General features: G+C 41.8%; 1 protein-coding gene across 2 annotated transcripts in view; it reads left to right on the top strand.

Moving 5' to 3' along the window:
* GRB7 (growth factor receptor bound protein 7) overlaps nt 1-25322 on the top strand; it is a 2830640-nt gene that overhangs the window by 2261364 nt on the left and 543954 nt on the right. For both annotated transcript variants that reach the window (XM_044072739.1, XM_044072740.1), the window contains one exon: nt 21337-21458. In XM_044072739.1, the coding sequence (XP_043928674.1) occupies nt 21337-21458 (122 nt within the window). The remainder of the gene's footprint in view (nt 1-21336; nt 21459-25322) is intronic.

A 25322-nucleotide genomic window follows, 5' to 3' on the forward strand; every position in this document is an offset into this window, starting at 1 on the left:
CAGAGTCCCTGACTCACATAAATTCCAATATAAAACCCTGTTGCTGACCCAGAAACCATTTCCCCAGGGTCCCAAAGGGGTTAAGGCCTCTATTGCTAAAAATCCTGTACCGTCTGAAAGGGATTCTAGAGCACTAGACAGATGGGGAAAGAAAGTATATACCTCAGCTACTCTAGATATGAGGGCCTTAAATTGCCAGTTTCACATGCTGAAATATCAACAATATTTGATGTCTCAATTAAAACAAAAAATGAGCATACATACAGACCAGCGTGATTAGAAGGAAATGCAAGGTTTGTTGCATGCAGCAGAACAAGTGGGAAAACATACCTTGCAATGTGGATTTGATTCATTGGAAGCTTCTTGCAGAGCAGCTGTAACAGGGTCTGTCATTCATAGGCATGCTTGGTTAAAAAAACAAACTTTACCTGATCATGTTAAAGCAATGTTATTGGATGCACCCTTACAGCAGATGTTTTATTTGGTGTGAAAGCAGAAGAGGTTTTAAAGAAAATGGAGGTTATGGCAAAATCTATGCAGACGGTTAAGGATTTTTTACAGGTCCAACCCCCTCATTTCAGCAGAAATTGGCCAACAAATTGGTCCTTTCCAACTTCTGACAGACCTCCGAGGGGCAAATACAGACGCCCAAGGGGCAGAGGTCAGCCACAAGACTCTTACAAGCCACGACAATGGGGTGCCACAACCCAGAAAGGAGGAGAAGACAGGTCTCAAACTATCAGAAGACAATCATAATGACTTACCCCTCAGACTGCCAAGCAAATCACTCTTCCCTTGGGAGGAAAACTTGCACTTTTTGCAGACAATTGGCACATCATCACAAAAGACAAATAGGTCCTAAATATTGTAACTCAAGGATTCAGGTTCCACTTTCACACTTTACCAAGGATAAAAGGAATGCCAAACCTGCCATCAAATCACCGGGCAGACGCTCAAAGACAAATTACAGCACTCATGGACATGAGAGCCATTCAACAGGTTCCTACACAGGAGCAAGGACAAGGATTTTACTCAAAACTCTTTCTGGTTCCCCGAAAGGACAAAGCCTGGAGACCCATTCTGGACCTTTCAATTCTAAACACATACCTGGAAGTACCCAAATTCAAGATGCTCACACTACAGCAACTTCTTCCCATGCTGGGCAAGAAGGCTTGGCTAGTAACGTTGGACCTCAAGGAGGCATACCTGCATGTCCCTATCAGACAAAATTGCAGAAGATACCTCCGATTTATAGCAGGTACAAATCATTACCAATTCTCTGCACTACCCTTTGGCTTATCTACTGCACCCAGGGTCTTCACAAAATGCCTGGCACCAGTAATTGCATACTGCAGACAAAGAGGAATCCAAATATATCCATACCTGGACGACTGCCTTATTCAAGCAGACAGCAAGGACATTCTTTTAAAACATCTGGCGTTTGTAAAAAAACCTACTAAGTTGCCTAGGGTACACAGTAAATGAAAAGAAGTCAAAACTAGTGCCCTCACAAGACAATATTCCTGGGTGCCAGCTTAAACACAACAGCCCAGATGGCTTATCTTATGCCAGACAAGCAAGGACAACTGACTCAATACTTCAAAATGATGGCAACAAAGACCCAACTCCCTGCAAGAAAAATTCTGCAGGCCTTGGGATTCATGGCATCTTGCATACTACTAATACCATATGCCAAACTGCATATGAGGAAATTACAATGGTACCTGAAAAGCGTATGAACTCAACACAGCCACAGCTTGGGAACAATAATACCACTACTTCCCTGCCTTCAACAGGAGTTTCTATGGTGGGTCAGGGATGTCACCTCAACAAGGGTCAGCCTTTCACCTTGCCCACAGCCAGGCAAACAATGACAACAGATGCAACGGATTACGCCTGGGGAGCACACATGGCAGGACAGTGTATTCAGGGCAAATGATCTGCAGGTCAAATGCATCTCCACATAATCAAAAAGAGATGCTAGCTGTACAAAATGCCCTAACAGCTTTCAAGGACCTCCTACATCCAGGACAACTTCTAATAAAGACGGACAGCACCACAGTGATGTGGTATATAAACAGACAAGGGGGCACACATTCCTACCCCCTATGCAGGCAAGCAATGACCTTGTGGAACACAGCACTGACCTACCAAGTTCAACTACAAGCACAATTCCTGCCAGGAAAGAAAAATATATTGGCAGACAAACTAAGCAGAAATATCATTGGTCCTCACGAGTGGAAACTGGACCCACAAGTATTCACAATGATAACTCAAAAATGGGGGAGCCCAGACATAGATCTCTTTGCCCCCCCCAAAAAAAACTACCAACTGCGAAAGTTTTGCACAAGGACATACCACACTCTAGCTTGGAAAGTGGACACCCTCTCATTCAGTTGGAAAACACTAACAGTGTATGCCTTTCCTCCACTGCCTCTTCTGGCAAAGGTGCTGCTAAAAGCCAGATTAGAGAGGCCACAAATGATACTCATTGCTCCAGACTGGCCATGCCAACACTGGTATCCAATATTAAGGAACATGGCTCAAGGCCCACCATGGATTTTACCTCAAATTCCTCACCTGCTGACTCAGCAAAACAATCAGATTCTACACAGCCAGCTCAAGACTTTAAATCTGGCTGCATGGCAGATTATCTAAACAACCAGTCAACACTTCTCTCTACAGCTGTTATGGATGTCATTCTGGAGGCCAGGAGACCCAGCACCAGGAAAACCTACTCAGACAAATGGAAAAGATTCTGTGCCTGGAACCAGGCTAAAGGCCAAAATCCTCTTGTCCCAAATATTCCTCAGGTTCTGCAATATTTAACTGAGATGTTGCACAAAGGCCTTTCCTTCTCATCTATAAAGATCCACGCTTCAGCTGTTTCAGCTCATTACAACACGGATCCTCCTATTTTTTCACATCTGTTATTAAGACAGTACCTCAGAGGGGCTAAGAACATAAGACCGCCCTGAAGAACACCAACACCAACTTGGGACCTCAGTTTTGTTTTGGAAAAACTTACACTACCGCCCTTTGAGCCAGCTTTTTCAGCTGATTTACAATTTTTATCATGGAAAACTGCCCTGCTGCTAGCAATAACTTCAGCACGAAGAGTCTCAGAGCTACAGGCCCTAATGGCAGTGGAGCTTTTCATCATTTTTCATCAAGACAGAGTCTCTTTACGAACTAACCCTTCCTTTATGCCAAAGATAGTATCCAGTGTGGCTATAAACCAAACCATTCATTTACCCACCTTTTATCCAAACCCCCAGAATAAAGGGGAAAGGCTCCTACACTCTTTGGACATTCATAGGCAATTACGTTTCTACTTGGATAAAACAAAGGTTTTCAGAAAATCTGATCAGCTCTTTGTATCCTATGCTGCAGGATCTCAAGGAAAGCCTATATCAAAACAGACCATTTCAAAATGGATAGGACATTGTATCCGTTTCTGCTACATACACCATGGGAAACCTGTACCCGGTAACATTAGGCCTCATTCCACCAGGGCTACAGCAATATCAGCAGCCTTCCTCAGAGGGGTACCAACCAAGGATATTTTGGAAGCTGCAACTTGGAGTTCAGTGCACACCTTCACCAAGCACTACCACTTACCTCTTTACTCAAAAACCAGAGCTGGCTTTGTCACTGCAGTTTTGCAGGGCCTACTAGCTTCTCCAAACCTTGTTTAGTACCAACCGCCCAGCCTTAGCTTTGGGATTCAACCCAAGTGTGATGACTGCAGCAGTGTAACATGATGAACATAGTACAGTTTTGTACCTACCATAAATGTAGATGTTCAAGTGTTCACACTGCTGCAGTCCAGGTTACCCTCCCACCTTCCCCTCTTTTTACCTGGGTTTTATCTGTAGCTCCCTGTTTATACAATCTCTAAGATGTATTTCTATATGGTGTATTTGCTTACAGCTGTAGCTATTGTTTTCTACTTATGTAATTTACTTAGGATTATGTATTGCCTTCCTATTTGGGGGCACCTGACATCTGGGGCAAGAAAAACTGAAGAAAATGGCGTCGGCTGCCTCTTTTATACCCCTGTCACACTGATGTCAGGTAAGAAGTGACAGCAGCCGATGCTGGATCAAGACTTTGGAACTCGGGCCGACTGCGGGACCCGCCTGACGGCAGATAACCCAAGTGTGATGACTGCAGCAGTGTGAACACTCGAACATCTACATTTATGGTAGGTACAAAACTGTACTTTTTCTCGCATCTATTTTTTGAACTGTTGGTAATGGATGATCCCATGTGATATAAACTTCATCATTTTGTGGCTCATGTTTCCAGTATTGTTCAGCTACTTCAATATTTTAATGTTTGCACAATCCCCAGAGAATAATTTTGCCACATTGTTATGTCTTTCAGTATACAGTCCTTCTGCCATTAGTATATCACAACCAGCAACAAGATGTGTGACTGTTTCCAGTTCTGTTTTACAAAACCTACATTTCTCTGTTTCTCCCATATGTTCAATGAACTTTGTAAACCAACGTGTACGTAGTCCACTATCTTGGGCAACCATTAATCTGAAGTAGTTACTTCATTTGCTCTGCAACCTGTGTGTATCGGATCCGATCTCGGATCCGAGCCGGCAGCTTCACAAGCTGCAAGATCTGAGCTCCTAGCTCCTCCCCCTACCCATAACCCCCTGCCACTAACTGTATTACCTCAGATCATTTTTGCCGCGGCTGAAGACAGCTACTTTTTGAAGAGCTCCTTAGCTAAGTTGGTGAGACTGCTCCTTTTTTCTCTCAGAGAAAAGCTTTTCTCAGTGTTTGATTGTTGTGTGTTTGTTTAGTGTCCCTATAGACAGTATAGTTAATTAAATAGTTTTTTTTTGTGTAGTAGTGTTAGTTTCTGTGTCCACCCCTCCCCCACTTAGTGTTTGGGTGTGCGTGTTTGTGTAATGGCTGAAGGGCCCAAGGCTGTTTTTTCAAAATGTACTGAGTGTGGCCATAAGCTTTCTCCTGCTGATGGCCACACTCAGTGCGTTTTGTGCCTGGGGGTGGCCCATTTATCAACGGCTTGCCAGATATGTGCAGCCTTTAACCCCCGGGCACTTAGGGACAGGAAGAATAAGCTGATCCTGGCGGGCTTGCTTCCCCAGGATTCAGCTGCTTCTTCCTCCCCCTCCAAGGCTCAGGCTGTCTCCTCAGCCCCAGTGCCTTCTGCTCCCCCTGCTCAACTGGGGACTCAACCTCCCGATTTGGGTTTGAGTTCGGGGGACTCTGGTGCCTCTTCCTCTAAAGAGAAGAGGCACAAAGATAAGGAGAGACACAGGTCTCAAAAAAGGCGGGCTGAGACTCAACCCTCAGCCCCACCATCTAAGCTGGCTAGCTCTCCCTCGAGGATTCCCAGATCCTCCCGCTTTCGGCTCCATTTGCCTCTTTTTTCGCCGGAGGGGGAGTACCGGTCTCTCTCGAGGTCATCGGGGCGACCCTCCCGGCCTGCCTCGACGACTTTCTCCAGGTCGACCAGGAGCCTCACCGACGCAGATATGGATCAGATGATGCGTCGATTCTTGCAGACCCAAATGCAGATGGGGGTGCTCTTGCCTCCCCCCCCCCTCAGGGGGGGAGTGCAGCCTCTGTCTTCACTCCGATCACTCCTTCTCCAACCCGTTTTCGGGTTTTGGAGTCATCGGATCCGGGCCCTTTCAGAGCCGGGGATTCGTCGACGCCGATAGCTCCGGTCTCTTCGGTGCCGACCATGCCCTCGAGTTTTTCGGATCCAAGTTCTCGGGGCCGAGCGTCGGATCCGGGGGACTTGATGTGTCTTCGGCGCCGTTGAGGTCGGAGTGCACTTCTCTCTCGGATCTGACAGTATCAGCTCCGACTCCGGTCCCTTCCTTGGAGCCGAGGAGATTGCTCTCGGAGCCTGGGGAGAGTAGTTCTCCTTCGGCTTTTGAGGTAGTGGAGAGGGTGCTGTCGAGGTCCTCCAGGTCCCCGGTCCGGGCTTCGGATCCTCCCGCACCCCCGTTGCATATGGGTCTATCCTCCGTCATCCGTCCATTGGGACAGCCTGCCCAAGCCCTCCAGCCGGTTCCCATGGAGGAACAGGAAGCCGTTTATGAGCCCTCCTCGGACAGTCCCACCGAGGAGGTCCCTCATAAATGGAGGTGTAAAAGGAGGCACCGGGACTTCCCTGAGTCCATCACCACAGACACGGATTTGGATGAAAGGGAAGGTTCCCCAAGATCACCCCCCGAGGATGTCTCCTTCGGAGACATCATGGAGATGTTGCGTATTAGAGGGGGGTGGTCTGCCCAAAAACCTTCCGCGGATGAATCCGTGTTCCTGGAGGCATTTGAGGCAGGCCCGTCTACCTCCTGGGTGTCCCCTCCGGCTGACCCCCTGGTAGACCTTATTACTACCAGGGCATGGATGGAGCCCGACACCGTGGAGCCAATCCCGAGACGGCCTGACAAAGTCCTTAGCCCCCCATCAGATAGACAGGGGTCTCCAGTCGATGCCATGTTGGTGTCAGCTGCCACGAAGAGAGAACTCGCCCAAGAGAGTTCTTCGGTCCACCCGCCGGATAAGGAATCTCGGGCGCTGGACCGCATTGGGAAGCGGATGTTTGCTTCAGCGACCTTCTCTGTGAGGGTGCTGAATTATATGGTACATACTATTAGGCTACAGCGAGACTTGATTAAGGAATATGCTGCAGCCCCCCAAGAGTCCATGTCGGTTGAGGACAAGAATGTGTTTTCGACTCGTATGGCCACTCTAAAATCCATATCTAACACGTCCATGCGGCTACTCTCTCATACAATGGAGGGAGCCGCTAGGGTCGTCTTGCGGCGTCACGCCTGGCTCCGCCTTTGCGATTTTGCGGAACCCTTCAAGGCATCCTTCACGAATACGCCGTTTGATGGGTCTTTGCTTTTTGACAAGACCGTTCACGAAACGCTGGTCCAAAGCGAGAAGGACGGGAAAACGCTGTCTGCTGTCGGGGTCCACTTCTCTAATCTTCAACGATCCTTCTCAAGGAATCAGAGGGGACAAAAGAAGCTGTGGTTCCGCAAGTCTCAGCAATCCCATCCAGCTTCAGACACCTTGTCCTCCAGAGGCAGAGGAGGACAAGGTGGACGCCGGCCCAGAGGCAGAGGGGGGCCGCGTAAGTTTGGGTCTAGAGAGCCTTTCTCTGACAGACCCATGCAGCAGCCCTGAGGGCTTACCCAACTGTCCATCTCTGGAGGCAGTCGGGGGGTGGGTGACGGAGCATCTGTCAAATTGGGAGTCCATTACGACAGATCGGTGGGTGTTCCGTGTCGTATTCAGAGGTTACTCCATTCCCTTCCTAAGCCTTCCCCCTTCAAGCAGACGCCCCCCCGATGTTCCATTCGATCAGAGGGAGGCAGCGGCTTTAGAGGTTTTGAAGTTGCTAAGAAAAAGAGCCATCCAGCCCTTCCCCCCAGATCAGTCTGGATTGGGTTATTACTCCAGGTTTTTTTTAGTACCAAAGAAGATGGGGGACCTAAGACCCATCCTAGACTTGTCCGCCCTGAACCTGTTCATCCCCAAGGAAAAATTCTGGATGGTCACACTTCAATCAATTCTCCCCTTGCTGCAGGAGAACGACTGGACGTGCTCTATAGACCTCAAGGATGCGTACTACCATATATTGATGAACAGATGATCCAGAAGATTTCTCCACTTCCGGCTGGGAGCCAGTCATTATCAGTTCAGGGTTCTTCTGTTCGGCCTCACCTCAGCCCCCAGGGTGTTCACCAAGGTCATGGCAGTGGTTGCAGCCCACCTGAGACTTCAGGGCATTCAGGTTTTCCCGTACCTAGACGACTGGCTCCTTACTGCCGCCAACAGGCATCAACTCTCCGTTGCAAGAGATTACGCTCTGACTCTTGCCCAGAGTCTAGGCATCTCAGTGAATCTTCAAAAATCCTTCCTTCGCCCCGTACAAGTCTTACAGTTCATAGGGGCCAGATTGGATACCAGTGCTTCTCGAGCCTTTCTGACGTCGGACAGGCTGAGCAGCTTGTCGCTTCAGGTGCTTACTCTTCTTCAGAACCAAGCTCCTGCGGCAGAGTTAGTCCTGAGGGCACTAGGGTCTATGGCAGCGGCAATCGGTCTATCCCTTCATGCATGCCTGCGAATGTGGGTTTTACAATGGACCCTCCAGGTTCAGTGGTCGCTATTACTCCACCCGTTAAGCTCCCCGATTCCACTGAGCAGAGTTTGCAGGGATTCCCTTCTTTGGTGGCTTCACTGTCGAGAGCTGAGGCAAGGGAGACCCTTTGTGATTCCCCCGCCCCAAGCCACGTTGACCACGGATGCTTCTCGCCTCGGGTGGGGGGGGGCATTGTTCGGGCAGAACCGTCCAAGGCACGTGGACTTCCCTGGAGACCACTCTGCATATCAATGTCCTAGAGATGAGGGCGGTGCTTCTAGCTTGGCAAGCTCTCCACGACCTTCTTCCTCTGGGGACTATTGCAATCCAGACAGACAATATGTCTGTAGTCTGGTACATAAACAAACAGGGGGGAGCCAGGTCTTATCCCCTTTGTCGAGAAGCTATGAGAGTGTGGGAATGGGTGATATCCACCAACCGCTTTCTAGTAGCAACGCACATTCCGGGATGGTCCAACATATTAGCGGGCAAACTGAGTCGGATAATTCTCACTCTGTACGAGTGGTCTCTCAATCCATCAATTGCGAAGCAGATCTTCCACAAGTGGGGTTGGCCTCGTTGCGATCTTTTGTCTTCTCCATTAAACACAAAATGCAGCGAGTACTTCGCAATACTTCCCCCCGAGGGGGAGACTCCCAGAGACGCTCTTGTTCATGCTTGGCCTCCCGGTCTTCTTTATGCTTACCCTCCCCTTCCGCTCATGACGAAGTTCATACAGAAAGTCTCTCGGTTGGGGAGCAGAGTTATCCTCATAGCCCCATTCTGGCCTTGTCAGATCTGGTTCCCATATCTGCGGTCTCACAGTTTAACTCCCCCTTGGATACTGGAACCCATTCCAGACCTGATTTCACATCCCGCAGGATGTCAAACCCCAAACCTTGTAAACCTCAAGCTTGCAGCTTGGTTGATCCAGTTCCACTGATGGCTAGGACTCTCGGTATCTCATCACCAGTGAAGGCCATTCTGGTAGTGGCTCATAAGCCGGCTACCAGGAAGATATATAATAGCAAGTGGAAACGCTTCTCCATCTGGGCAACAGACAAGGGCCTGGATCCGTTTACAGCTCCTATGCCGACAATCCTGGAATTCCTGTCGCTGATTTTTTGGCAGGGAGCAAGTGCATCTACGGTTAAGGTGCAGTTAGCAGCCATTTCCCATTTTCATGTGGGAGATGGACTACGATCATTGGCATCCACAAAGTTATGCAAAACCTTCTTGCGAGGCATCTTTCTCTTGAAGCCTCCTGTGAAAACGGTGGTACCCCCATGGGATTTGACGCTAGTCTTGCAAGCCCTGACGAATCCACCCTTTGAGCCTGCAGCCTCGATTCCTTTAAAATTCTTGTCCTGGACAATGGCCTTCTTGGTAGCTATTACTTCTGCTAAGAGGGTTTCGGAACTCCAAGCACTGTGTATGAAACCCCCTTATCTAATTTTTTACAGGGATAGAGTGTCTCTCAGGACTAACCCATCTTTCTTACCTAAGGTGGCTTCGGAGTCGAATATCAATCAATCAATTTGCCCATGTTCTTTCCAAATTTTCAGAATAAGGGAGAGTACATATTGCACAGACTAGACGTACACAGGCAACTACATTTTTACTTGCACAGAACTAAAGATTTTTGCAAGTCTGATCAGTTGTTTGTGTCTTTTGCAAATTCAGCCAGGGGAAGGGCCATTTCTAAAGTGACCCTAGCAAATTGGATTTGTCAATGTATAGTTCAGGGGTATGTATCTTCGGGCAAATCAGCTCCTATGGGAATACACGCTCATTCTACCTGGTCCATCGCCACCTCAGCAGCTTTCTGGTCCAGGGTTCCTTTGGACGACATATGTTCAGCAGCTACCTGGTCCTCTTCTCATACGTTCATTTCTCATTATAAACTGGATATGATATCGAGAAGTAGGGCTTCTTTTGGCTCTGCGGTGCTTCGGAATATCCTTCCTTAAGGCCACCCAGGTTTATTGTCTAGGTAGCTGGGGACTCTGTCACACAGGTTGCAGAGCAAATGAAGTAACTACTTCAGATAAAGAAGTTATGTACTCACCATAACGTTCCATCTGAGTAGGTACTTCATTTGTCTGCAACCGTTCCCCCCTGCCATCCCCCTAACCCTTTTTCGGGTTTTTCTGGTCATCTGAAATATTGCTGTCTTGAGGTTAGGTCTTCAGTATACCTCTGTCGAGGTTATGACTTAGATTGGGCAAAATCAATTTGAGGTAATACAGTTAGTGGCAGGGGATTATGGGTAGGTGGAGGAGCTAGGAGCTCGGATCTTGTAGCTTGTGAAGCCGCCGGCTCGGATCCGATACCCACAGGTTGCAGACAAATGAAGTACCTACTCAGATGGAACGTTATGGTGAGTACATAACTTCTTTTTAACCTTTCATCTTTTGGCTTAAATTCACCTCTCCTTAACCATTCCTGCATTCAGTCCTGATCAACATGAGGTTGTTCCAAGAGTTTTCTGTAGTTGCAACTGGATTTATGCATTTCACACATTTCTTGGCTTCTCATCTGATCCTTCACCTTATATTCTTTCTTTTTTTTTTTTGGCACATTCAGTTGCTGCCTGATTTTTATTTACTCTGGTTTAATTTTCATTCCCACTTGATGCTGTTATGCTTCTGCTAAACTAAGCAGTGAAGTCATTAAACTTACCTCCTCGTGTTTTACAATTTTCATTATGTTTGGGTCTTGTGAAGTCAGTAGATATGTATGCAGTCCCACAACTGCAGATCTGTACGTGTAATCAATTTCAAGGAGGCCCATACCTCCTTCAGAACAGGGATCCAACCTATCCAACACCTTTTGGGGCCACTCAATCACTCCAGAACTGTAAGTTAGTGCAGGAAGAACAAATTGGTTTACAGCTTGGACTTTTTTTCCTAGATGTCAACACTGGTTTCAGTATTAATTTAAATCTTCTAAAATATTCCTTCCTAAGCTTTATTCGCATTTGTTCATGTTTTATTGTTGATCCTTCATCAGTTCCCAGCTATTTATGCACTCGCTCTGCTCAAGTTCTTTTATATCATATTCCTGTCCCACACTGATATTTTCTTGGTGCTGCACCTTTCCTGCTTTAAAGTTTGCTCTTGTGCATTTATCGATGCAGATTAAGATTCTTATATCATCTGAAAAAGTTTTGACCACTTGCAGTTGTGCTTTCAGTTCCTCATCTGATTAAGTATATAGTTTTAAACCATCTACAAAAAGAGGATGAAAAGTCCTTGCACGTTGTTGTTTTTGAGAACCAAATTGTAGCCATGACCTAATCTGTTAAGTACAAGTCGAAACAAGCAAAACTGTTGAATACGCACACAAATCCCAATGCCGAAAAAAGCAGGACCCAGTAGCTTGAATTCAAAGTTCTTTCAAATTAGTTTAATATAAAATCAGAACACGATATACATAAAGCGCTTTTCGTCTTCAAAATGTAAAAACTTCTTCAGATGTGACAAAATCCCAGTCACCCAATAAAATTACCGGAAGGTGTAACTTTTAAACAAAGTTACAAAACCCGATACATAATAATCTTTCCATTGTTTACAAGGGCACATTCCACTCCTCGCATATGAGTAACAACCATACATCTTGCACTGTACTACTTGTACTAACGACAACTTAGCACAAAGTATAAAATTTTAAATATAAAATTATAAAATTTAAAATAAGTGTAAATAAGTTTCTCTACATTGTATTTTTCTTTGGATGTAGAGAATCTTTGTATATAAAATGTATGGTTGTTACACATAGGTGACTTTAAAGTATACAATTTTTTGTCAGTATTTATTGATAAAATCTTAATTGAATTATTTGCTAAAGGAACCACGTTTGTTCAAACTCCACATTTTAATGTCACACAAGCTATTATTGATATAAAATGTTTTGTACTTAAGGCTAATTTTCAATTGATGTTTCAGAATGAGTTACCACAATTTGATGCAAAATTTAAAATATCAAGTACCTACAACCCAACCACTTCACCCTGTATTGGCCCTATTCGAGAATATTTGTGAGTTAGATGTACGAACCCTGGAGCGGACAGGAACAACACTAGACCACATTATAACATAAGTAAAGATGAGAGGGAAGCCCTTAGGATGATCGCTCTTGTAAAGTCAGGTGTATGAAACCTGACAAAGGTGGAGGCCTAGTTATCATGGATTTGTGGGATTATGAAAATAGGATGCACTAAGTATCAAATAATGAAACATACTTACCTGTGTCATTGAATGAGGTCAATAAGGCCTCTAATAGGATTAAAGGATACATAGAGGACCTCTTCATAGACAACAGAATTGACATTCAAACATATAACTATATGATCATCCCTAGTCCAAAAATACCATTGTTATTTGGTATCCCTAAGATCCATAAGGATACCACAAATCCACCAATGAGACCATTGGTCGATGGACATAATTCCATAACTTGCGGTTGTGCCAAAGTAGTCAATCATATTCTCAAAAAATATGTAAATGAAATACCAGCCATTTGCAAAGATTCATGGTCATTCTTGCAACAAATTAAGTATTTGAACTATGAACGAGAATACAGGTTCTTGACTATAGATGTAAAGGACCTGTATACTGCGATACCACACCAAACAGGTATCGAATGGGTAACACTATTCTTAAAGTCTAGAGGGGCAAAGGACTCAGAAATTTCACTTATAGGTGAATTACTAGATATCATCCTATCTAACAACTTTTTAATGTTTGGAAAACAGCACTACCTCCAGAAGGTAGGTGTCACCATGGGGTCTCCCTGCGGCGGCAGCTTCACCAATTTAGTTATGGCAAAATGGGAACATGACTTTATCCAAACAAAGGAAAATATTCAACAACTAATCTACTTTTACAGTAGATTTTTGGATGATATTTTTATTATTGTCAAGGGTGACCATTCTACAGCCCACCAACTGATGTCATACTTTAGTAACACCACTGACTTTTTGAAATTTACACACTTTTATGATGATGACCAAATGCCCTACCTCAACGTATTGTAGTGGAAGGTTAGAGAGAAAAAAGGTTATTTTGCCACTGTTTACAGAAAGGGAACATACTCCAATTGTTTTCTACATTTTTTTGTGGTCACCCTTTTCATCAAAAGTGTGCGGTAGTTAAAGGCCAGTTGGTGAGGGCAGCTAAGATGGTCATAGAGGCATCTGACTTCAGTGCAGAATGTAAGCTCTTGAAATGCATGTTTTTGAGCAGAGGTTACCCACCCAAGTTAGTGGAGGAACCCATACATGAAGTCACTTGTAAAAGGGATAGAGGAACATGCAAACCTTTACTACACTCTGCAAACAGTTTTCCCAGTATACAACATGAAAATGAGATAAGGGAAGTGGACCTATCCACTACAACTAATAACAATTTTCACCTAAGTTTGGTGACAACATTTTGTGGGGAAGTTAATAATTTTGTACGCACAATAAAAAAGAACTGGGGACAAATAAATAACAGCCCAGTACTCAGTGAAATTTTGGGTCCTCAATCCAGAGTAGTGTACCGTAAGGGTTCAAATTTAAAGAATTTATTGGAGAACAAGTTGAGTGATGGGGTAAGAAACCACGGTATGTACAAATGTGGTATGTGTTCACAGTGTAAGGTAGTGGATTCCACAGCCTATTTCACAGTAAGGAATATTAAATACAGGGTGAAAACTAGATTTGACTGTAATTCTAAAATGATTGTGTACTTGGCCAGGTGCAAAGTTTGCCCAGCTTACTATATTGGTAAAACTGAACGCAAGTTCAAGGAACAAATTTATGAACACCAGTATGCAATTAGTAAAAGTAGGCTGGACAACGCACTGGCCAAGCATGTGAACGATCATAGTACACACAGTTTTTGGTACATGGTGATAGATCAAATCCCCTATGACCCAAGAGGTGGCCCCAGTACACTAATGCTTGAAGTCAGAAAGTTGTACTGGCAGATTCTAACAAATGCATATAATCACCCGGGTTTGAATGAGATGTGTACTATTGCCAGTGTGCTCAAATTAAAGGCCTTAGAAAGGTAAATGAATACTTATAGTATAATGTAGTAACTGAATGTAATATAAAAATACATCTATGTCTTTTATTATGTATTGTATATGGGCCATTGTAAATCAGTAGACCCATGAATTATTAGCATTCACTACATCTGTGTGTATACATATGAATGTGTAGATACATATACACACAAATATGGTTAGTAGTTTCTACTGTGAAAACACAGGGTTGTATGTTACAATATATATTGTATGTTTTTCAATAGACACAGATCAAGAGATGTTTTATACACAAAGATTCTCTACATCCAAAGAAAAATATAATGTAGAGAAACCTATTTACACTTATTTTAAATTTTATAATTTTATATTTAAAATTTTATACTTTGTGCTAAGTTGTCGTTAGTACGAGTAGTACAGTACAAGATGTATGGTTGTTACACATATGCGAGGAGTGGAATGTGCCCTTGTAAACAATGGAAAGATTGTTATGTACCAGGTTTTGTAACTTTGTTTAAAAGTTACACCTTCCGGTAATTTTATTGGGTGACTGGGATCATATGACTTGTAGTGCCGGTATTTAAACCACTTTTATTGTATTTTGTCACATCTGAAGAAGTCTTTACATTTTGAAGACAAAAAGCGCTTTATGTATATCGTGTTCTGATTTTATATTAAACTAATTTGAAAGAACTACTTGAATTCAAGCTACTGGGCCCTGCTTTTTTCGGCATTGGGATTTGTGTGCATATTCATCTGTTAAGTGGTCAACTTTATAAGTTAAGGGTAAGACAAATTAGCAGCAGTGACAGAGTCATCCTGGAATATCCCACTTTGCATTATTATCCCTGGAATAATAATTTGTCCTTTATCATGGCTTAACTGCAGAGTGGTTTGCCACTGCTTCATGGTTGCTGTAATGTAATTGATCAGTGTAGGGTGTATTTTATACATTTTTAAGCACTCTTTATCCATGAATGTGGGAAACTGTCAAGTGCTTGTTTATAGTCTATCCATGCCATACTTGGATTCTTCCCCTTTTTACATTTCTCCATTATGACTTTAACAAGAAGTGTTTTGTATGACTTTCTTTTATTACCCTTTTGTTCTATTGCCATGATAGAGTTTTCTTCTAAATGACTATAAACTCTATAGGCATCAATTTCAGTGTATAGTTTATACACCGTCAGAAGGCAAGTTATTGGTCTATAGTTTTTATGATAGCTTGCAGGTTCAGAGTATTCTTTTTCCCATTGTTAACCAGGCTGGTATTTGTTCAGTGTGCACATATAAATAGTTCTTACTCATGGCTAAGTCTTCATGTAAAGGTGTTAATACTTTTAGCCAGAAGTTAAATACTGCATCTGGGCCTGATTTTCCAGTTAGGAGCTTTTCCTAACTTTGTTTCAACCTCTCTTGCCGTTACTTCATTCTGTTTCATATCCTGTACATTTGAACTTCTTATTCTTTGTTTTACTTCTTCTATCCATTTAGCATCTTAATGTTCCGAAGGATCTTCATAAATATTTCTCCAAAATGTATCTTATTTCTTCTTTTTTTTGGTGGTGTTTCAATTCCTTTTGTCTTTTCCCAAGTCTCTGTAACACCTTCTTGGGTCATCAATAAATTGCTTATTTTGTATATTTATCTGTAGTCTGTGCTGATATTTTTAGTTTATTATTTGCGACAATGCACGATAGATCCTGATCTGTTCTGGTACTGCACATTGCTTTTATAACGTCTGTCTTTCTGAGTATGTTTGTTGATCTGTTCCCTCTCTTATGGTCTTCTAACAGTGACACTTCTTGTCGTATTTGCTTTATAGTTTTCTCTATTTAATACTTCCATGATGGCATGCAATTTCTCCATTTCCTTTCGCTTACTGCCATGTGTTTTGTGGTAAGACTTATTAATTTAGCTGCACAGTAATATGTATATCCTGTTTTTCTGTTATATCACATGAATCTCTATGCATAGTCCCAATTACTGTGTTCATTTGTTTTATCATATGTCTAACTTTCTGGGTTTATATTCACTTTCTGTATTCTATTTCTTTCATTGATCTTAATATGTCTGTCCATTTCTATTGAATCAAGCAGCTCTTCTGTTAGATTATTTTTCCTTCTAAACTGAGGGCACATTCTTTGTTCTCCATTTCCTGCGGGCATTCTATAGAAAGTTCCAGAGCATCTTCCTGTGCCACATTCTTTTCACTTACATTCTGTGTCATCCTCTGCTTCTCTTTCATATGGGAACTCACTGGCCTATTATTCCACAGCATTGACTGTGTCAGAGTTGCCACAGTTTCCTGTTCCTTTCCTTGCTGTGCATCTCCAACTGAATGTTTGTACTGGTTCCCTGGGGAAGGCTCTAAAGTATCTTCATATGGCAACTGATCAGATGTCTCTCACTTCACTGGTTTCTCCTTACTTTGGGCATCCTTTGCTCTATCCTGCTGTGATTTTATCTGAGTTAGATTTTCTACACTAAATCCTTGACTTTGCATATAATCCATAACCTCAGTTTCTATTTTTTTAACTTCTCCATTACTAATCCTCTTTTCTACTATTCCTTACTTTATTTTCTTATTTTTTATATTGCAAAGTTTTCCATCTCCAGATGCCTTTGCCTGTATTTCTCTTCAAATATCTTTGGTGTTACTCTTTTTGTATTGATTAGTTTTGCTTTCTTCTTTGCATAAGTACTGCACCATATTAAATCTCTTTTTCTTTCCCATGTCCATATTTCTTCTTCAGATGTCTCCTGATCCTCCTGTTTCTTCTTACTTTGGGGACTTGTTCCATAATCCTATGAATCATGATGTAACCTATGTTAGACTTCCTGCACTAAATCCTTCACTTTGCAAGTACTCCATAACTTCTTCTATTTTTTACCTTCTACTTTACTAATCTTCTATTCTACGTTCCCTCTTTTGATCTTATTTTTTTTATTGTGACATTTTCCATATCTGGATGCCTTTGCCTGTCTTTCTCTTCGAATATCTTTGAAGCTGCCTTTTTGCGTTGATTAATTTAGCTTTCTTCTTGCATAAATATTGCACCGTATTAGATCTTTCTTTCCCATGTCCATATTTTTTTATACCTTTCAAAAGTCTGTAGATTTTGTTCTTTGTATTTTCATACTTCCTCATTCTCTTCTTTTTCCAAACAGCGCAAGATTTCTTGGTTTGTAAATCCACAAAATAACATCCACAGAAGGCACTCCAGTCAAGGAAATATTTATTTAGCGCTTTCATCCAAAGACTTCATCAGAATAAAATAACAAAATGTCAACAAACCTTATATATTGTTCTACACACTCAGTTAGACGATTAATTGAACAGTCAAACAATTAAATTCTAATAGCATCAGCAAAGCAACTTTTAAAGCAACGTTACACAATATAGCACATATACTTATAAAAAGCACTTAATACAAATGCTGTCATTGATTCCAGGATGGTCATATGCTTGTAGCCTAACCCATTCACTCCAATGTAACTCAGGAAGTTTGCACTGTAACTTCCAATAGGCAGAGCCTAAGCCTTTTGACAGAATCAAATTATGTCCTCACATTTCAAAAAAATTTTCATATCTCTGGAACCATAGGGGCTATGTAAAGTATAAATGGCTAACTCTTCAGCACAAACTATTTTTATAGTGGTAGTATTCGTTAGGTTCTATTTCTTAAACTGAATTTTATAAGTTATGGTAAACACAGTAAGTATTACATTTGGTAATATTTTGTAAACAACTTACAATATCTCAGCAACCACTCAAGTTACACACATACTGTCAGCAGCATTTTATTCATCTGGCTGAGAGCTTTCTTAGTTCTGTCTGTGTTACTTGGTTGTTGAGACATTTATAAAAATGTGAAAATTATATCTATACAAATTAATATCATAAACAACAGTTAATATCTATGCACTAGACAGAGGTCAAATATTAATGCAGCTGAGTTTGCCATTGTGTAAGCTTTAAGATGAAATCTTTTAAAACCTTGTATATAGCATGGTTTTGGAATTATTGATACAAATACGAATAAGCAGTATTTGATGCCTAGAGGTGTCAGTAGGAGTTAACTGTAGATGCACCTGGAGGCATCACTCAGATTTAATGACCTAAGCTGCCAAAAGGTTTCTCTCCTCAAAAGCATTTTTTACAATCACCGCCCCTTACATCCCCAGGGACTGAGTCTAACACAAAAAATTAACCTGAAATCTACACATACACTATAATTATAAAGACTGTTGTTAATTTCACAGTGTTTCATACTATACAGATGTTCCTTTATTCTCGGCTTTAATTTTCTTGTAGACATACCTGTATAAAAAAACTATCAGGAAGAGCAGATTTTAATATAAATAACACCAAAGGAATCACAATTAAGATAACTGTTACTTATAATGCGCTTAGGTTCATAGGTAGGTACTAGGCTATTGGCCCTAGGGCCCATACAAGCCTAGCCAAAAAATGTACCCTGACTTTCACCACCCAAGAAAATTATTTTCCTGTGCCCCTGTCGAGCAGAGCCACAGAAGTGATCCCCGAGGTGAATTTCCCATTTCCCATCCAATCATCAAGATTTTTCTTGAAGAGTGCTAATGAGGAGCTCTGTTTGACATAGATAGGTAGTCTGTTCCAGAGTATGGGAAGTCTCTGGGACAGGAATCTATCCCTCCAGCATGTTCTGTTTATTGTGGTGACAAGGTTAAGGTCCCTAGAGCGTGTAGCTCGGAGGGATTGGGATTTCTTTAAGTGGAGCATGTCCAACAGCTCTGGGTTTGACATAGCTTTGTATGTTAGGCAGAGGTCGCCCCTGAGTAGGCGATATGCGATGGAGTAAAGCTGTAGCTTTTTGAGACGGTCTGCATAGGGCATCTGTTTGAGGCCAGTAATCGTCTTTGTGAGGTATTTCTGTGGTCTTTCCAGTTGTTGTAGATGTCTTGTGAGGTACATACCAAAAGGGGCGTTGTACTCTATAATGGGTCTAATGAGTGATGAGTAGAGGGGAACAATGACCTCTTTTTCTGGATGAGAATCCTTTTGTGATGAGATGAGCCACGTAGAAGGATTTCCTGACCACTGTGGTGATGTGATTATCAAAGTGTTGTCTGTTTCTAAATATTGTTTTATAGATTTAGCCTTCTTAACTGCAAACCTAAGGTCATTACCTACTATTTTAATAACATTCTAATCAGCCTTAAAAGCGTTCAGTTTTGAATAAGAACAGATCTAATACTCAAATTACTTGAATCATCCACTGTAATGCACATATTATCCTGTGCCTGCCCTGTCTGTCTTAATGTTAGAGTGGAACTAGCAGCCCTGTTCTCATTAGGCATGCCAACAGACAATATAGGTGGAAACTTATCATTCCTTTTTTCTGCAATTTCATCTACAGCAGCCTTCAGAACATTATAACTGTAACCCCTGTCCATAAAAAATACTATTATTTTATGAATTGCATCCAAAAAACTCTCCTGAGTAGTGGTCAGCCTTGAGGCGCTAATCGTCTTCCCCAGGTATATTTTTCTTCATGTGTGGTGGGTGTGCACTAGAAAAGGGAAAATAGTTGTTAACAAAACATTCCTTCCTGTAAATATTACTAGAAAGAAAGGCATATTATACAAATATTCTGTCTCCCACCACCCCTTGACAATGTTGGAGAAGGAGAGGGCCACTGTCACCCCCATCGCAACCCCTCTTTTTTTGGTGGTAAATCTGACCATTAACCATTAAGAAATTATTTTCAAGCATAATTTCCACAAGTTTACAAATTGTACTTATATCACTACTATAGTTTTTTTTTTTTGTTTTTCATAAATCTGTTGTATTAATGAACACAATTTTTTATTTGAAGCTTCTGGCAGTTTTTCTTATGCAAGTATTTTTCTTTCTTAATCTTTTTGTATACTTCTGTCTGGAAATTCTGGGCTTCTTGCATAATAATAGTAACAATACATAATTTCTTTCTTATCCTCAATAGTCCACTCTATTGTCTTTATGGCTCTTTTTTGACTTATCAGTTTTTGTGATTTTTGTGGACTGCTACTTCCTTCTATAACAAGGGGGCCATCCTCGCCCTGAGCCTGGCTTAGCCCCATTGTAAGAATGTTTCCGTGTCTTGAGGATTCTACACTACCATTTTTTCCAGTCCTGGCCTCAGTGCACCCACCAGGATTGGGCACTTTTTTTTTATACTGGGTCTTGTGCACCCAGCTATCTTTTTTTATTTTTTAACCTGTTTCTGTCCTTGTTATATGCTATGTAAAATACAGTCTATATATCAGTGTTGTCTTGGTGAGATTTTGTGAAAAACAGGGTCCACCTCAGGAGGGTACTCACCAAGACTTGAGGATGAATTCAATTCCAGCAATGCTGCTCTGCTTTGCTTGTTGACTTGTCTCTCTATTCAGACCCACTTTTGTGTCTTAACAGATGGACAGTAAGTAAAAAACTCATTGATTGGTTGAGGGTTATTAACTAGAAAATGAGTCAGAAATTAACTAGGTCATAGCTAATACCCTTCAACTGGTTTCCTTTCTTTCCAATAAAGATTTGGAACTTACATGTCCAAGATGAGCTTCTTAGTTACTTCAAAATGCTTATCGATCAACTAAAAGTCATTTTTATACAGTTCGAGCAGTGTGTCTTAAGGGTCATTTCTGTGGAACTATAGAGCATTTATCACTTTCAGAGATGACAGAAATGGTGACTAGGTAAGAAAGCTAGCTACATTTGTTTTAATAAGTTACTGAAGGAGGGTATATTAGCAGGTGCCAAAGGGTAAAGAGAGAGTAGATAAGCAAAAAGGAAATTCTGACTTGCTGGGGCAAATGTCAGAAGATAGTATGTGAGGCATGATATATGGCATGATTTCATAAATCTCTGTGGGGAAGATCCTTTTTTGTTTTTGACAAGTTTCTCTCTGAGACAAGAGGCACACAGATAGCATAAAGAACTTTTTATATCAAAGTAGATGACCAAGCATGCAAAATAACCTTTTGTTGTATAGTTGGAATTTGTGAACTTTAATTTGAGTAGTTTTAGACTTTCCTTGCACTATTATATAGGATTAGTATAGGATTTTGATTTAAAAGAACTGTATTTGTGACTTCATAATAAAATATCTTTTTTTCTCCCAGAACGATGTTTGGAAGATCATGAGTTTGTTGTGGAAGTCCAGTCAACGTGGCCACTAGGGGGAGACAATCGGTTCCTTTTCAGAAAGAATTTTGCAAAATATGAGTTTTTCCGAAGTCCTCCAGTAAGTTTTTTTTTTTCTCTTAAAAAATTTGCCATACCTTGTCTTTCCACTGTTTACCCAATAAATGTGATTAGCTATGTGGGCACCAGCTGGGACTTTGCAGTTTTCACTGGAATCTCTAAGGAATATTTGGAATCATAGGAAATGCCTTATGGAATCATAGTAAATACAAGTCAATCAAGTCTTTTGACTATTTACACCTTGCCAGTACCCACTTTTAGACTGTACCTCTTTTTTCAAGGAGAGCTATGCCAGTCAAACCAGGGTTGAATTCTTGAATTCCCATCCAATCATCTATTTCTTATTTGAAGAAGATAGTGTCTCACACTGCTTAATTTGCAGTTGAGTCTAATCCAGAGGTGGGGAAAGAACTGCCTAATGAGCATATATATGTCTCTCCACTGCATTTTAGTTTTTGACTGATGAAAATTTAGATCCCTGGTTCTGTTATTTGTGGGACTATTGATTTGTAGAAATACAAGAGACCCAGGACCACTAGGTTCCTAATGGCATGGAGTGGCAAGGTATAGATCTCTTCTTAGAAGTCTGCAAGATTCTGAGTAAATTGACAGACTTCTGATCTTTTCTGGTAGCTTATGGTGTTTAAGCCAGTGATGTTCTTTGTTAGGAAACCCTGTTATCTTTCTAGCAGTTTGAGATATCTAGTTTGATACTTCCCAAAGAGGGCATTATATTCAATAACTAGCCTAATCAGTGCTGAATATAAGGGGAAAATGAGTTCTTTAGATCTGGATGATATTCATTTGGAACTAAGCAGAAGGACTTTCTAACTACAGTCATTACATGATGGTCAAAGGAGAGGGAATTATAATCCCAATTTCCAAGGTCTTTAACAACATTTTTATTTTTGACTGGGTATTGGCAGTGTTATATGGTTGGGGGAGGGGTTATTTACTAAATATTAAAATTTTGCACTTTTTAGAACATAATTTGTGCCCCTTTAGTGTATACCAGGTATTTGCAAATGTAAGTTCCTGCTGAAGGTCTTTGGTGTGAGGGAGAGCTCGACAACTTGGGTAGCCAGAGGTCTTGGTTTATGGTCTGGAGATCAGAAAAGTTTAACAAAAGAAGCCCTAGCACTGAGCCCTGCAGGGCACCACTTAACCTTCATACTTACTGAATAGGTACCAGTTACCTGCACCAGAATAGTAACAGAAGATAACTCCCACAATGCTACAAGACTGTGCATCATTGGTTTACCAGGAGTCAGTCATCCTGATAGGCACTGTATTGTAAAATGTTGCAACATCTAACATGCACTTAAGTACCCTGGGGCTGAGAGTTGAGGTGAGACCAAATGGTAGGATCCTGAACTGAACTGAAAGTGATTAGATTCTATATGGGAGCCAAGGAACCTCTTGGATTCCTCTGCCTAGTTTATGTGCAGGGCAGTATCCTGGACATCTAAAAAGCATATCTGGTCTCCTTTAGATAAACAGAGAAGAACTGAATGCACTTTGATTGTGAGAAGTAGCTGTTTTGGTACAAACTAGTTTAGGCTACTAAAGTCCAGAATGCACCTGAGGTCCTTTGTTTTCTTAGTTACTAAAATTAAATGAATCTTGTAGGAGGTGCACACACGGATGCCTACATAACTAGTACTGGGACTTATAAACTTCCCATAAATTGAGACATTGAGATTGATTTGAGAGGAAAAGGACTAGAAAGGCCTTGACCCTGGAGGTAGACAGCCATGCTGACATATCAAGGGCATCAGCCATTGACAGCTGAAAGGTCAATCTCTTGGAAGGCAAATGCTCAGTTCCAAGAAAATCAGGCCTGACATGAACTCTGAATAGGCCTTGAGCAGATGGACCCTGGCACCAATGCAGAACGCTGAGTTGACACTAGTACAATCTAGGTTGAAAACCCCAGCACCGATGAAAGAGAGTTGAGGTTGAACACTGCAGTTTTAGAGCCAAAGCCACAGCCAACAAAGAAAGGCACTGAGACATCGATGGGTTATCCTTTGTCTCATGAGGACTGAGATCTGGGCAGGACCCCATGAAGAAAACCTTAGGCAGAAGATACATGAACTGCACAGAAAAAAAGGGAAATTCTGTCTGTCATCCACCATGAACTTTCTTGGTGTTGCCTCCAGCTTACAAAAATGTCTTCCGTTAGTGTTCAGGAGGCTTAGAAGCTTGACGTGGTGGCCTTCATCTCAAGGGGGCCAAAAAGCATCCTCTGTTCACTTGCAAATTGTGACGGATCAGTAAAGTCATCAATTGTATATTTAACTGTTGGTGCAGCAACCCTAACGAGAGATGACTTCCCAAACTCTAGCAATCCACCCCCCTAACAAAGTGCCTAGGGCTCTGGATCGCTACACAAACCAGATATTTGCATCATCCACATCTACATTGGGATGGTTATAGTTTGGTCAGTATTTGATTTCCCTTGGTCTTCATTTGCCTACTGTGTGACCTTGAGCAAGTCACTTAACCATACAGCCCTTTGAGACAATTGGGAATTTGAGCTTGGCTCCTTAATAGTCTGCTGGACTGCATGCCTAGAACTACCAAAGAAACTATGATTTTACAGATGAAGTATACAAAACTCTGGATGAGTTGCCACAAGATATGACAGGCCTGATGAGTTAACTGATTCCCTAGATGGCAGTAATGGTCTCAGTACTGAGCCTGTTCATGTGCCTGGGGCATAACGTTACAAACAGAGCAGTAAGAGCACCAGAAGTCAGCGATGTGATTCTCGTTCATGCCTGGCTGTGACTTATGAACTTTGATAACACTTTTGAAGTGTCCTTTGTAAGTGCTGTCTCTAATGGCACCAACCTTTTTAGCCTGCAAATTAGAAAGAAGGTTCAAGAAAGGTGCTAGGTTTTAATGGAGATTTCAAGGTTTTAAGATAGCCATCATGCTCAGAAGAGGACACAGAGGGTGTTCTTTAACTTGTTGTGAAGTGGTAATTGATCTTGTTTAGGGTGATTAGCATATCTAGGAGTTAATTTGGCATCTTGTGGAATCAGTCAAGTTGATGATGTCCTTAAATATACACCACTACAATTGCCAGTGAGTCTGAATACACTATATACACTCAACTCAGGAATACAAAGAATGCTGTCATTATTATGTAACTGTCTGTGTAACTACACATACATGAATGTGTTCAAGTTGCAGGATAGCCTCATGTTCTGGAGATTTTGTTTGATTGTTCATTCATTTGTTTAGATGACTTGCTTGAGTAGAGCCACATTAATGTGTTCCAGATTAGAATTTACTAGGTTAGAATGTCCAGCAGAAAGACACTGCGTAAAAAGGCAGTGTGGGTGCAACAGAAGATTTAGACAGAATGCAAATGCTGTGGTAAGAGAGGCATCCTGACAAAGCAGGAAGACTTGCCATCTATCTTATTCCAAGCTGACAATTACTGGATCCCCCTAGAATAACACCAGCTGTGTAGAATAACACCAGCTGTGTATCTAATTATTGAAGAAAGTTATCTTGTCCTTGAATCCCTGCATCACTCTGGGTGATGGCAAAATACCACTCAAGGCCAGTGTCTTTCTTGCCTCAGACACATGCATGGCATGCTCAGTGATGTCCTTGTACTTGACCCACTGGGTAAAGCAACAAAGGTGATTCATCTCTGCATGGGCCACTGTCTGGTCATAATTATATTTGTCAGGAAGATGGATTCTAAGAGCCCTTGTCATGTCACAGATCCTGGCTCTGGAAAGATGGCCAAGTGTCACCATATTGTTATCCAGCATAGTGACAGTAGTGTCCTTAGGTCTGAAATCAGGAGTCACCTATTACTAAAACAGTACTGTGTGCAGATGCCATTTCAGTGGGCTTTAAAGGCTTGCAATCTGCACCCTCA

Source organism: Protopterus annectens, chromosome 5.part0, assembly GCF_019279795.1.
Source record: "Protopterus annectens isolate FY-2018-M chromosome 5.part0, PAN1.0, whole genome shotgun sequence".
Lineage (NCBI taxonomy): Eukaryota > Metazoa > Chordata > Ceratodontiformes > Protopteridae > Protopterus > Protopterus annectens.